General features: G+C 38.8%; 1 protein-coding gene across 2 annotated transcripts in view; it reads right to left on the bottom strand.

Moving 5' to 3' along the window:
- Positions 1 to 1,153: 1,153 nt before the first annotated feature.
- The window catches only part of ELAVL4 (ELAV like RNA binding protein 4), a 63,117-nt gene continuing 49,075 nt past the window's right edge, over positions 1,154 to 15,195 (bottom strand). For both annotated transcript variants that reach the window (XM_086753480.1, XM_010120934.2), the window contains exons 4-7: positions 11,079 to 11,232; positions 10,468 to 10,693; positions 9,025 to 9,063; positions 1,154 to 4,631 (exon numbers count right to left, since the gene is read on the bottom strand). In XM_086753480.1, the coding sequence (XP_086609606.1) occupies positions 4,304 to 4,631; positions 9,025 to 9,063; positions 10,468 to 10,693; positions 11,079 to 11,232 (747 nt within the window). In that variant the 3' untranslated portion in view covers positions 1,154 to 4,303. The remainder of the gene's footprint in view (positions 4,632 to 9,024; positions 9,064 to 10,467; positions 10,694 to 11,078; positions 11,233 to 15,195) is intronic.

Raw genomic sequence — 15,195 nt, 5'->3', positions numbered from 1 at the left:
GCCCCAACTTCCCAAGGGAAACCATTCATGGCACCAGCGCATTTGTCTGAAATAGGAATTGTCTCTATGTAGGCTGACTTCCCCCTGTAAAAGTTTAAGAGTAGCTCAGTGCTATCTTGAATATGCCAGCCATCACTTTCAACATACACTCCCCTCTCCGTTCATTCAAAGCCCGTTACTGTGCCCAAGGTAGGCTGAGTGGAATATAAAGTGCCCTCCCCCAGGTGATTTTCCATTTATGCAGCAGGCTTGCTAATTGCAGAAAGAGTGATTACTCTTTCAGGAAAGAAATATAAAACTTGATTACTTTGAATGAGTGTTAGTGAAACTCGGTTCTGATCCCAGCTGGGCAGAAACTGTTTCAGTTAAGACATTCTAAAAAAACACTCACACAGCATCAGTGTGGTGAACTAAGGGCCTGTCTGTGACCACGTTCATCCAGTGTACCTTTGTGATCCTCTCAAAAGGGGAACTGAATTTCACATATCAGATCTTTAAAAGTGGCCAAGTCCTTTCTCTTGCGTCACATGCGTAGGTGAGCTGTCACACAGCTCGCATAAGCTCACTAGTGAGCTGCAGGGACTGGAGCAATAGGTACCTTACACAATGGAGATGCAAAAGACCAGTAGCCAACCTTTGTGTGGAAGTGGGGAGGAACCTTGGTCAGAACTGCCCTCTGAAGTCAACAGCAAAACGCCAGTGTGTTCAGTCACACTGCTGTCTGAAGAGAACCTGCGTTGTGTGGTCATTTTCATCTCACTGCTGTTCTGACCGTGTAAGGTACACAGAAGAAAGGACAGGAAAAATATGAGGTGATGAACTGATCAGATGCTGTAATGTAGGTAGTGTTACTTTATAACAAACACTACTTACTGTTCTCTTTGAAATGGAAAGTGCATGTTTTTTTCAATGGGCTGGTGCATGTTACACACTGTTGTCAGTGGTGTAGGTATGTATGTATATCATCAAAAGTGTGTGGATATACATGTACCTGGATAGACGGAAGGACAATGTTTTTCAGAGCCAAGTCTTTAAACAGAGCAAATTAATAACTTCTGCATTTTACTATGCATGGTGAGGTTGATGTAAGGATGAATTTAAGAACAAACTCATTCTGTGGCCTGAAATTAATTATTATAACCAACATGGTAACTTAATCTCACAAAAACACAAGTTTATTAATAGGTGAAGGAGCTGAAGAACCACACAGTCCATCCAGCCCTCTGATATAGTTCTCCTAATCTCAGTTACGAAATTCAACACTGCAGTTTTACAAGGTACATATTCTCAATTAGTGAATGTTACAGAACATAAACATGAGGTGAGTATTTGTATTAATGGAATTCAAACAAGTCAACTGAAAGAAGTATCAACTCTAATTATAACATGGTGAAAAGAATCAAATTTGGAATGCGATCATATATACTGTTGTACAGCAGATAGTATGTACACTGTTTCACATCGCATGACATTCATAGCATATTCATAGAAAAGTCAAACTAAATGATGGCTTAAAAACTGTATTAATGCTGAAATTTGCTCACTACTTTTGTTAAGTGGTGATATTGACTGAGTTAATATTTCCATTGTGTAAAAATACTGTATATAGTAGAAATCCTCCAGTATCTTCCATATTCAAATAAAGTTACAGTTATAGTTTGGTATTTGGTGTTCAACATCTTAAACAAAATGGTCGATTCTTTCTACTTTTCATAAGGAAAAACAGATAATGAATATGCTCAATCTGGTTTGACTGGTACATTTCTCTCTCGAAGACCTTGCTTCTGAAATCAGGCTCTAACATCTACCCCTTTGAGGTACGGCTGGGATTACTAAAACATCTGAACACGGTTAAAAAGCTGGAAAGTCCATAGCCATTCTACACACTTTCATTTATTGTCTGGACAATTAAAGTACAAATAATTCAAACACAACAAGGTTATGAAAAAAACATTTACAATACTTTCCCTCAGAAATGATCTAAACTAGCAAGGTTAACATGAAGTCATTCATTATAACTAAAGTATACAACTGCCTGGTCCTAAGAAAGATTTTTTTAAATTATTATTATTATTCAGATAGTAAAACACATCGTAGAGAAAAGATTCTGACATGCCTTCCCCACTAATGCTTAGCAAATGCATCAAAACTTTCCCAGCAAACTGCGCTCATTCATAGCAGATGATGTATAAAGGTTTCCCTGAACATTGAATGAGTGTTCCTTTAAACTAAAATCTAACATTGTTAAAGTAAAAAACTGATAAAATTATGATGCAGCCTTTGCTTTAGTTATTTGTCTACTACAAAAGTTTGCCTCTTCAGTGTGAAAAAACAATACTTAGTCTACATGCAGTTAGTGGGTATAGCATGGAAAAAATGCACAAAATAAGCACAAGTTATAAATAACCATAACGTTTTATTACCATTAAGACTAAACTTGTATTGAAAAGATTTTATATAACAAGACAAGAAAAGCAATAGCAAATTTAACTATCAACTAGATTATGCATAGCGAGTAACTGTTTCTAGTACTCAGGGAAGAGCATGACCCTTTTTTGTTTTAAATATATAACCGTACAAAGCACAAACATACTAAAATGATCAGTGCACTGGACATGGGAGAGCACCCCCTCAGTCATTTTGTTCCCTTAGCTCTGTTTTCCCCAATCTGAATTACATTAAAATAAAGACCCAGTTGTTTTCTTTTCTACTGTGCAGTAAGAAAAAATATTCACAACAAACATGACAATATATCAAACAATATTTCTACACAAGTTACCTTGATACCTCTGTCACTTAAGTATCATAAGAAAACATTTTAAGACATATACAAACAAAACTAGCAAAGTGTTACAACTTATAATAAATTAACCAAAAGAAAAAATAACTTTATATATATATATATTTATATTATATATACACATACACACACAACAAAATGACACAATAATATGCTTCTTCCCATAGTTTAAGTAAACAAATAAGTAGACTAGCCAAACTAGCTATATTTGATTTTGGCCATATGCATCACATCGGCAATTAAATAAATAAGTGTTTCAAGCAACATAAACAGTGTTCCAAATGTGCCAACACAGCCCAATTATATTAGCTTGGGCTATAAAGTGAATTTGAAAATTCTTAACAAATTTAAAGCAAATGTATTTTTTCTAAACACATTACATTTAACTATGATACTAAGATATGTAAATAATTTTGTAGCACCTACTGCTCAAACCAAGGAAGTTTTTGATCAAAAAAATTAATTTTTTTAACTTTTGTTCTGCTGATATCCCATACTGATGACTTAAAGAAAAACCGTCTTGCAACTCATCTCCTTGCTTTTGGGTTTTGACTGTGGGTAACTGCGTGCCTGGGAAGAACACTCTCCCGTACTGTATTTAATATTTTTATTACATGCTATGAAAAGATACGAAGATCATCTGTTTGTAGCCCATCCTTCAAAAAACAATCTACTAATCCAGTTTAAAACACACATCTTGATCTCTAAAAAGTTACCAGTGCAGTATGAACATGACAAAGTTGTCAATTTCCCCTAAATTAGCCAGTCAAAATATTTTTTCTCAAATCCAGATTCTCTTGTAAAAATTCTTTATATTTTATAAAAATAGATTTTTCTTGAAACCCATTTTCAGCAAAGAGACCACCTCTTTGGCAACATTGTTAATGTTATTTAAATTGTTATGTCATCAGGTATCCCCCTTTTCCCCGTTCCCTAACAGAAGACTGTTTAGTTCACATGATACAAAAGAAAAAAGGAAAAATAAAAAAAGTTGCAAAATTATGTTCTTCTTTTTGCAATTTTTATTGTTCCTCTTTAATTTATGTGGGGGGTTTACCAATCTGATTCAATCAATGTTTTGAAAAAAGAAAAGAAAACAAAATTTTTTTTCTCGCTTTTACTCCCATTAGTTCATAAAAATTGTTTTTTGTTCTATTATCTTTTCAAATGAGTGAATGGTCATCTTAAAAAGACCCACCTTCAAGGAAGGTAGTAAAACTAGCTGGCCGGGTAAAAATCCCTGCACATTGTTATCTATGTATATTATATTCAACAACGACAGCTATGAAAGAACATTCAATGCATCAAAGGTTTTTTTTTTTTTTTCTAAGCATTATAAAATCCTTTCCTGTTCCTCACAGGATATCCAATGTTTTAATACTTAGGCAACACTGGCTTATAAAGTCCATGGTTGAATATAAGCCTTGAAGAGTTTTTTTTTTTTGTTTTGTTTTGTTCGTATATATATTTATATATATATTTTAGTAAGTAAGGATATGAAATTCAGGATTTGTGGGTTTTATTGGTTTTAAAGGAAACTTGCAATACTCTGTCTCCTAAACGGTATCCATTAAGGCTGGCAATCGCCATGGCAGCTTCGTCGTAGTTGGTCATGGTGACAAAGCCAAATCCCTTGCACTTGTTGGTGTTGAAATCACGGATCACCTTGACATTATTGACTGCTCCAAAGGGACCAAACAACTGCCACAGCACGCTCTCATCCGAGTCGGGAGACAGGTTGTAGACGAAGATGCACCATCCAGTCCCAGTGTGACCAGGGATATTCATTCCGACAAGGCTCGTCATACCATCAATTGTGATTGGAGAAAACCTACCAAGTAAAAAGAGGGGTCTATTCTAAATATATCTCTTGGCACAAGCTACATGGAACCAAGACTTCAAAATAAATAAGCCAATGTTAACGAAGGTTCTTGATCCTATCCCTGGAAGATGACTACCTAGAGACCAAGGGTGCCTAACTCCTACGTAAGTGGACGGGAGCTGTACTAAACAAACAGACCAATCCTGGGTATAAATGCATCTCCCTTCAAAGATAAGTCCTACTTAGATGGACACAAAGATCTAAAAAGAAGGGCTTAAGGACAATCTAAGTCAAAAAGGGCCTGCACGTGCCGCTATATGCACAAGCTCATTTAAAAAGGCCTGCTACTTATTCCCATCACTAAAAAAATAATATTGTTTGTTTCAGGACAATGGAGGTCTAATGCTTTACCTCTTACTAGTTTACAGTGAAAAACACAAACAAACTTCAAGACTTATTTTAAAGATTAATATGAAATGCCATTGTCAGGATTCAGCTACAACAGTAGCTTCTTCAGCTAAAAATACTGTTAGATATAGAAAGACATCCAAGCGGTACATTTTAATTCTCCTCCTAACATAGTCCTTAGCTGACATACACTGGGAAAAAAATCAGTTAATAAAGAAGTCCTAAAGCTGGCCACATATTAAAGGAGATTTATGCAGCAACTGTAAATTAAAACACTGCATAAATATAATAAATGAGCATGTCAACTAATACCTTTATGCTGCGACACTTCACGTCCGTGCTCTTAGGTTCTTCGGACAGTTGATGTAGAGAGACAAGCTCCTAGAAATCTAATACAGCACCTTGAACTTTCCCCCCGCACTGTCTTTTGGGACCTGTTTTCTTTAACTTGAGCACCAGAACTGGGAAGCTGAAGCCAGGTTAGTATGTCTGTGAACCCCGAACCACCACAGAATAACGTGGGCTGGGCAGGAGGTCATCTGATCAACCTCCTGCTCGAAGCCAGGCTAACTTCTCAAATTAGATCTGCTGCAGAGGGAAGTTTTGAAAGTCTCTAAGGATGGTCTGGTCCCGATCGGGGCTAAACCACGACAGTTGGGAACTCCACTCCTGCAGCCCCTGCGCCAGGGCTCCAGCATCCTCACTGTGAATGATTTTCCCTTATGCTCAGTTGAATTTCCCCTGCTGCAACCTCTTACTGTCAACTCTTGTCCTTTTGCAGTTGGCCTCCGAGAAGAGCTCAGCTTCATCTTCTTTCTAATGCCCCTTGTATGTAGCTGAAGACAACAGTCAGGGGCTAAACTCTGCATTTGCCTTTCCTGAATTTCACCAGGATCCTCCAGCTTGTCACAGTCTCCCCAGTGGCAGCTGTGGCCAACAGCACAGTGACTGTCCCTGCTCCCTCACCAATTTAGTGTCACCCATTAATGCAAGGAGGGCGCATCGCAGCCTGTGACTCAGGTTATTAATGAAGATGTTAAGCAGTATCAGCCCTCAGGATCAACATAATTTTCCTTTCATCAGTTTGAAAAAAAAAAAAAGTGACATGCTTTCTGAAGCTACACTTTGGGATATGTTTTAAAATAACAACTGCACAGAGGAAACGTTTTAATAAAAATTGTTTCACATGTACCTTCAATATGATGAGTTTTAATACCAGAACTGAATAATAATTTCTCAGGATTTTTTGAGTGACAACTGAGGGGGGGAGGGGGGACGACTCAGTGTTGCTGAGTGTGCTCTTCTGCTCTCCAAAATTCTCCTTTTACACTTGTAATATTTCCACACACACTTGGCAATGTACACATTACAATATTATGCAGTGTACATTAAATAACCATAAGAGAAACTACAGACTTGATGGCTGCTCACCACTCTGGTGGCTCCTGATGGCACTTTATATGTATAATCAAGGAAAAAAGGCACTTGGAACATACATCTTAAGTGCAGGAACATCACTGGGGTGTAGCTACACTATAAATGAGCAGTTCACAAGTGCTCACAGCACTGGATCCTCAGACATACATATAGGTTTACAGACGGTTTATTAAAAATGTGTGGCAATTTTCCGACTATACTTCACTTCTGCAAATCCTACTCTCAACATCTTGTAGTTTCTCTCCCGCACACAAACTGGTAACATCACCATAATGGTTTCTCGGCATGGCTCTAACCCAGGGTATTTCCCCAGCTGCTGAGAACAAAGACAGCTGGACAAGGCCAGTTTATACTGCTGCTTCCACCGTATGTGGAATTGTAAATAAAGTGGCCAGGACTGAGAGCCTGTACAAGCCAACAGATTCAACGTCTTTAGAAATGTGGAAGATGGGTTTTTAAGCCCATTGCTGACAAGTGCTAACTGTGCTAGTAACATATGTGAGCCAGCAAATGCTCCTTTTCTGCAGGGTTTAAATTTGAGATGAAGTACAACGCTAATGCATACACCACCTTGTAAGTGATGTTGTTGTAAAATGAGTACAATGCAACCGTCCCACAGTATGTTATAGAGTCTTGCATTTTTAAGGAATGCTGCACTGATGTAAAGGGTTAAAGTTCCATACAGTTCACTGGAGAGCAGCTTTTCCCTGGAAACCTTTAGGACCGATGCAGCTTTCAACTATTTACGTACCATGAGCGGAGGAGCTGCTGTAAATCCAGGAAACTAGTGCAAGGGTATTGACACAAATACAAGACAACCTATTGCGTAAGTAGCTTTGCAACTAGCAAGTGATCTGAAATTAGTGTCAATAAAACCTCTTTTCCACATCAGCACACCTCATTTTCCATCAGTATGACATAATTAACACAGGGAAAGAACAAACAGACCCCGAAACCTGGGAACAGTACCCTATGGGTGTTTCAGAATTTTTTGATCAAGACGGTATTTTCTGTGTGACCCTACGCCTGTAAATACGCCCTACGGGGTTTGCTAGTGCAAGTACAAGTTTTCCAGATTTGCTGGGAGGAGACAATAACTAATTTTAAGATCCCTACAAAACAACTTAAAAAGACTGATGTGACTTAAGACTAACTCTGCAGAATGAACATTAAGAAAGCAGCTGCATACAGGTAACTTGCTCTTCCCCCCTCTGCAGGTCATGGGAAATCAGAATCCAAACCCTCACTGGTTTGGACTAAGCCCTGTATCACACACCAGTCCAATTCCAAGGAAAATAGCAACAAACCCAGGGAAAACTCCCAGAACAAATCCATCCTTCTGACCCTGACTTGTACCTGGCAGACACTTGAGGCTGAGAGTTTTGCCATGTTTTTGGCAATCAAGAAACAAATGAGAGGGAAAAATGCAGGAGAAGCAGTGTGTGATAAAAATCAGGTGGTAAGTTCCGACTCACCGTAGTGCCATCACTACTAAGGGTACTGCCAATGTAACAAATGCACTAACGAACACCAGAAGCAGTCCTTCTAGGAAGACAGACCACCTCTGTTTTGATTATTACGTCTGTAAGTAGTCTTAAGACTTGTGATTTGTATGACAGCTACTGCTGTAGTAGTTAAAAGTCACATTACTGTCTGCTACTAGCTAGTGTAAAGATATACTTACCATACCATTTTACAGGGTGAGCTTTAAAAAAAACCTCAAATAATTTTCAATTGTGGAGAGTCGACCATTTCAGAAGATTAAGAAGTATTTTCTCATCTTAATTGCGGGGGATGGCTGGACATCTTATGGTAACGTCAGGTATAAGACTACACCTTTTTTTTGCTGTAATGTTTGCTTGCGTTGAAGTATGCCATTAAAAGAAACACTCACAACATGTCAACTCTAGCTAGCAGATCAAACATTGAACATACTCATGAAACAGCATAAATATTCACAAGTCAGCTGAATTTTCACACATGCGTGCACATACACAAACACACAGAGCTATTTTAAACAAAAATCAAATCTCAAGCACCAAAAAAAATAATTCAAAGTATTAAACCTGTAACAAAAGAAACTTAGGGCTGATTAAGGTGCACACAGCTACATTTTCAAGTCAAACTTGTGAAGCTGGATTTAGTAGAAAAGGTCTTAACTGTGAGATTTAGACAACAGCAGTGCAACTCTGTTTTTGACTTAAATCTTCTATTATCAGACTGGAGATTAGTTAAAAACTTAAGCTAATAGCTCTGATTCTGGAAAAAGTGTCATTTAGCAGGACAACTGCAGTTCAAATACTTGTAGCTGTTGCACCTCAACCATTGAGAAGCCCACCTGTAAACAAAAAAAAGGTTGAAAAAACCCACAGAATTTGCGTGTGTGGCCTTTAAAGTAACAAAACCAACAGAAGTCCAAACTTAAAAAGAATTTGACATGCTGGTGGAAGAAAAGAAGGAATTAAAAAAAAAATAAAGTTAGTGAATTAAAAAAAATAAATTGTAGCACCAATCTGTGCCAACACGGACATCTGGCAATCTGTGGAATTCTAATTACCTCTTTACGCCATAGGCCATATTAAGCAAATTGTCCAGCCTGAAAAGAGAAGGAGGGTCTTTGGGTTAATGTCTCACAGATGGCAAGATCGCTCAATGGAACTATTATTAATAGCGTTCCATTTTCAAAGAAGAAACGTTCAACAAGTTTCCCACACATCTAAGGAGCCTAACCACTCCCGGCCTGCTTTGTTAAGTCTGAGGTTGTGCTTAAATTTCCACCACAGCATTTAAAGTAATTTTTAATCTGCCTACAGTCTTAGAGAAAAACCTTCATTTCCAGGGTTTGGTTTAAAAAAACCACACTTCTGATTTGTCTTTTTTAGACAGTATCAGTATGAAATTTTTCCAAATAATTAAACTGTTCAGCTTGTATTTACAGTTAATTTGGAAATAAAATGTTACAGTCCAAAATTGCTGGAACTGGAAAAATTCTTGATTCTAACTGCATTAACATAATACATTCTCCCCACTACATTACGTATATTTAGTATTAATCCCTCCATGGTAACTCAATCCAAATGACCACCAAATTTTGCAGAATATAATAATCTGCTTTCTATGGGAGCACAATAAAGTCCTTCTATCCATGGAATAATTCAGTGATAACCTCAATGAACACAGCTGCGTGCCAAAGACGCAAAAATAAGTGTAAACTTAATGTCTCCGATGACTGACATTTTAATGATCTTTAATTCATTAGCACTTTTAATCACTGAAAAACTAAAATGACTTTTGAATAGTTTGCTAAATCCAGTGTGCAACTCAGTTATGCGAATATGCCCAAGTTTTCTTTTTTGAAGGCAGACTTTTTATTTGAATGCTAGGTTGCTTGAAAATCATTATCAAATATAAAAGTAACGAGAACATTATGTATTGCTAACTCTGGCTTATGTATCAGATGGAAACAGTATATTCAGAATGCAGAGCATAAAACATCCCTGAAAGTATCTGAAGAATCACACCAGAGACTAATACAAGGTCTCTTTATACTAAGAGTAGATATCTCAGGCTAATAAATTTAATGATACTGCTGCTGAGTGGAACAGACTCAGCTTTTTTCCTGCTACCAATCTACTGTCATTAACATCAAAGTCTAAGCTGCATCAAAACTGTAATAATATACCAGAAAATATAAGCATTACAGAAAATACGAGAAAGAACAGGGTAGTCGCTGCTCATTTGATTATCAGCGTAACTCTGTTCTGTCCTCCCTTTTTCTATGAGCCTTCATGAGATCTGATGGTACAGTACTTCAGCTGTTTTAGTAAATACAACATGACTACTGCTGTCAGCAGATTTTCCTCCTCATTCTCCAGGAAAGAATATTTAATTTTACAAAGAAAATCAGGTCAGCCTACGCAACTAAAGCATATTTTCCTGCACGGCACCTGCCCCACATTGTTGTCACTGGTGGAACTTCAGTTCTTTTCCAGGTAATTACCTGAATCTCTGAGCCTGGTGGTGAAGCGGTCCAGGGTAGCGTCTGTTGGGAGACTGATACAGCTGTGAAAGGAGTGCCTGGCTTGTTTTCTGGCTGGGGTTATTGGCAAACTTCACAGTAATTGGTTCTGTAGCACCACTAGGCTTCTGGCCATTTAGTCCCTTTATGGCTTCTTCTGCCTCTATTCTCTTATCAAAACGGATAAATCCCACACCTCGAGAAACCCCTGGGAAGTAAAAACACGTAAGCAGATGAATATTTGTAAGAACAGCCTCATCTACGTAACAAACAAACTGAACGTTGGTTCTGATTTCACAGAATACACAGCTTGCAAATTAAATCAAGTCCTAAAAAGAAAAATGCCCTTCCCCAGCTGTCTTCTCCAAAATCAGCCCCTACCACATTTTATATAACAATTTTAAGAAAACAACACTCTGCATTTTGAGATCCCTCATTAAAGAGGTAGCAGTTATGTCTCCAAGCAGTTACGCTTATAAACAACCAGGTACTTTATTTTACACGTTATCTTAAAAATTCAACTGCCAGCAAGCATTTACAATTTTGTAATTTCCAGAAAAACATGCATATATCAAGAAAAGCTTTCTTTTAACCTGTGACTTGATCAACCAGAATCCGTGAGGTGATGATGCGCCCATATTGTGAGAATAACTGCTCTAACTCTTTCTGGGTCATTGTTTTTGGAAGGCCGCTGACATACAAGTTCGCATCTCTGATTGATGCTGAACTTGGACGGGCATACGACACCTATGGATTGAAGAAAAGGAAAGATGTATTAGTAAGCTAGAACCACCCCTTGTGTTTTAAACAGACAGGTTACTTTCTGTTTGTTCACAAGCAATAACCCTTGAGTTCAGATGCTCCTGTTCTGCAAAACCAACAAAGGCACAAAAGGCTGGAAGAACAAAGGAAGAGCTAGAGACCTTAAAAACAAATGCAAGGGTTCTTTAAGTGCAGGCATAAAATAACTATTGTTCAGAGGTAGATTAACATGCAACTTCCTACGCACGGCTTTGTAAATTTACCCCCATGGGTTGTGGGTGTACGGATGATTTGCTGAATCCAACATGTAACAACCTTCGCACGTACGTAGCGCTCTGAAGTCCCAGTATGTTTTACTTCCCCCTCCCCTCCAAGAGTCTGAAGCAGATCAGGTTATTTGCAGAGTGATCTTTTGTGCTATCTCTCTTTGTTGTTTTCATCCTGAGCTGGCAAGATCTGTTCTGGATGAACAGCGAAGTACTGGTGAAATTAGACTAAATGAACATCTGCTCGGGGAGCTGTACACTGACACTCATTGTCACAGCCGCAATTTATCACGAGAAGTTCCCTTGGACTGTAAGCCCGGAACCAGACCATAAAACATTATGACCAAGCAAACAAGAAAATCTGAGGCACTGCATGTACGCTGTTGGAAAATTATTAAATCAAAGTCTTTCTTAACTGCTCTTCTACCTATGAATCAGATTTGTAATTATAGTATGTGCATAAAAAGCCTTCTGCACTTTTAAAATAATACATAGATTTAGAAGACACTCATTTAACACAATAAAAATACTCCCCGGATAAAGCCTCACGGCAAATATTCAGCACAGATCACGCAGAATTACCTTGTGGCACATCTGAAATAGCACTGGATCCAAAGCTGAATATTTTGCACTTCATCTTGATTTATTTAAATATAAACAGATCAGTAGATTTCTACATTATGTCTTAAAATGTGTCTTGGAAGGAAACGGGGGGGTCCTGTCACAAATACAATGCTCTCAGCAATTGTCTTCGCCTCTTCCCGAACCTTAGCCCAAACACAAATGATGTCAAATGGATGTCTTTATGTGTTCTATGTGTCAAAGAGCTGTCTTTATGTGCTCCACACCTAAAAATAGAAGTTGACTCAACACAGAAAATGATGTGAATGACTAATATTTGCTTCCACAATCTTCTCTGCATAATAGCAGACAAACTCTAAAGAGTCTAGATTTTAATGTTTTTGGCAACTTTTATAACTTACATGTTTGTACATAACCTTTTAAATCTAACATTTACAGAGAAGGCTAGAGAGAGGAGGTGGAAAAATTTAGGGAAAGAAATGTGAAAAAGAGGTTAGATAAAAAAATTTGCATCAACTGAGGAAAACTCAGGCACAGCACAAAGGCACAAGCAGACATCAGCCGAGAAATCTTCAGGTGCTGAGAGCAGTGCTGAAAGAAAATATATTGGGGTGGAAATTATTCTGTGCTTCAGCGATTTAGGACCTCGCAACCCACGAGCTCCTGATGAGGTGCAGCATTTCAGTCACGCAATCATTGGTCCCAAACACCCCTCTGATGCTCCAGGACCAGAACACACACAGCACAGCTGGCTTGTGACAAGATCAGCCCAGGTGCGAGGGGAAAGCAGGGATAACTACACTGCGCTTTCACCTAACACATACCATGCCAAAAATCACCGTTGGTGACCATGCTTCGTTTGGTGGTTTGTACTCCACGCCAAGGCATTCAGAAAACCAGATCCTCTCTCCGTGTTCTGCAAATGCCTTACCTTGAGAGGGTATTGTAAGGGTTCAGACACCTCCAGCTTAACCTACTTTAGGAATAACAGTTTAAACACTAAAGAGCCTCTCTGGAGTGGGTGTAGGGACCTTACCTATTCCTCAAAACTGAGCACTGCAAAATTAATAAAGTTCCTGGGAAAACAGCCAGGGGTTTCCTTTGGGTTTTCTCACTCTGGCACATTCATTAATGAAATGCCACATTACAGGGAAGATGAAAAGTATTAGGATATGTGAAAAACACTACTTCCCAGAGCACTGAGTGTCTGGCATTTTATATATATACTTCTACATACAGAAAATGCTCTGCTCTTGTGGGCCATGCAGCCACGCAGTGGAAGGAGAGCCTGCACACACGCACAAATCCATCTATTCCCAGAACATGCAAACAACAATCGCCGCTCAGGTCTAGTTTTTATTTCCTCCTGCAATCAAACATTCAGCTTGCAGGGGAGCCTGGGCCAAAAGAAGCTGCCAAAAGCAACTCAGTTGTTTTTAATATCAAGGAGAAAAGGTTGCAAGCTGAACAGACTCAAGGCTAGTAATGTCAATTATTTATCTGCTTTTGAATCTTTTTCATCCTCCCTCTCAGGTCAGCCAATGACAAATCGATCGGTTAGCCCATGCCATCCTGCTTTCAAGCTATTATTCAGTTAGTACTGAGAACAGGATGAATTAGATGTCAAAGAAAGAAAACGCCCACCCTGACCCTCCACCAGTCCAGAAGCTCCTTGTGCTGTGCAAGTTAAAATGGGAGCCAAACCCAGCTCCCATTTTATCACTCAGAAATACAAAGGACTGAGTGAGGATACTGCAGTGTTAATTCTTTATATTCACACTTAAAAATGATTTTTTTTTTTTTTTTGCTCATGGTCATGTTAGCATCCTATAATGTAATAGTGGGTTGGAAAGGAAAAGAATACGGAAATCTCAGTCACCACAATGAACTCAAATAAATGAACTGGAGTACGCCAAGCTACTGTTTGACCCAAGCATTTCTCAGCATTAAAATGTTTGTCCATTTGTATGATGGTTGGAGGTCAAATGATGGTGTTATATTCCACTGCATAAAATCACCTAGGAGTTCTGCGGTCAAATTTGCAAGGAAGATAATAAAATATTGTACAATTCATTTTATGGCTTGCTGGCCTCTGCTGTTAGTTTCTATAAATATATAGATACACACTGTGAAAAACATTTGCTAGGGTATTTCTCATCTGACATTGAACATCAGCATAAGGGCTTCTCTTCAGTCTAAACAGCCATCTCAAGAGTCTGCACAACTGTCTCCCAGCACTATTGCAGAGTCATAAGGTCCAGCATTTCCTATCTTCCATGGTAATGCACATTTTTGTTCAGAAGCACAGAAAGCATCTCCAAGTTAAAGTAATTATCTTCCCTATTGATTTCCTACTCTTTTTCCCATGTAGAAAACTTTCTGAAAAATTTCTAACCTCGAGACTCTTCAGAACATAGATTGAAGCAGTCTGGTCTTTCCAAGTCAGAGCCCACAGCAAAGGCACCCAGAGGCATGAACGCATCCCATTTGTCTCAGAGGTGAGGCACTGGGCACCTAACAGCAACCATTTAAACGCTGGCACTTAACCACTTCACTGCTGCTCACTGTAAAAGGTGCCTTCGGCTCATACGCTACGCCTGGACTTGCCAAACATTAAGTCAATTTCTAGGAGCCTCCTCCCAAAATTCAACTTCCATTTGGTCTGAAGAGGAACAGCATCGTCCTTCCCCAAAACAATGTGCTCTGCCAGCAGGGCAACCCTGCCACAGTCAAGATATCTGCTGACAAGCAACCTAAGCAGTTCATGTCTTTCAAAACCCAAACTTTTCCAAGGAGATGTATGTCTTGCTCTGCATCTAGTGTTACTCACCTGAGGAACGTGAGAAGAGTCAGGAGCCTTTAATCACAGTTAAATGGCAGCACAGGCAAGGCCACCAACCACCCACCGACGGTACCTGCAATCCCTGGGACATCTCCAGCCATGAGCAAGTATGGTGCAGTCAGTGGTAAGTGACTTCCTGGGCAGCTTTCAAAAAAGCTGGCGTAACATTCAGAAATACTAAACTTCTCGGTGACCTTAATAATTCTGAAAGACTTTGTTTTGTTTCTTTGCATGACATCCTCTGAGATGTAGGATTTC

The sequence above is a fragment of the Chlamydotis macqueenii genome, chromosome 8 (assembly GCF_036417535.1).
Source record: "Chlamydotis macqueenii isolate bChlMac1 chromosome 8, bChlMac1.mat, whole genome shotgun sequence".
NCBI lineage: Eukaryota > Metazoa > Chordata > Aves > Otidiformes > Otididae > Chlamydotis > Chlamydotis macqueenii.
Note: the sequence above shows the minus strand (reverse complement) of the source record. Positions and strands in the feature narration are given on the sequence as shown.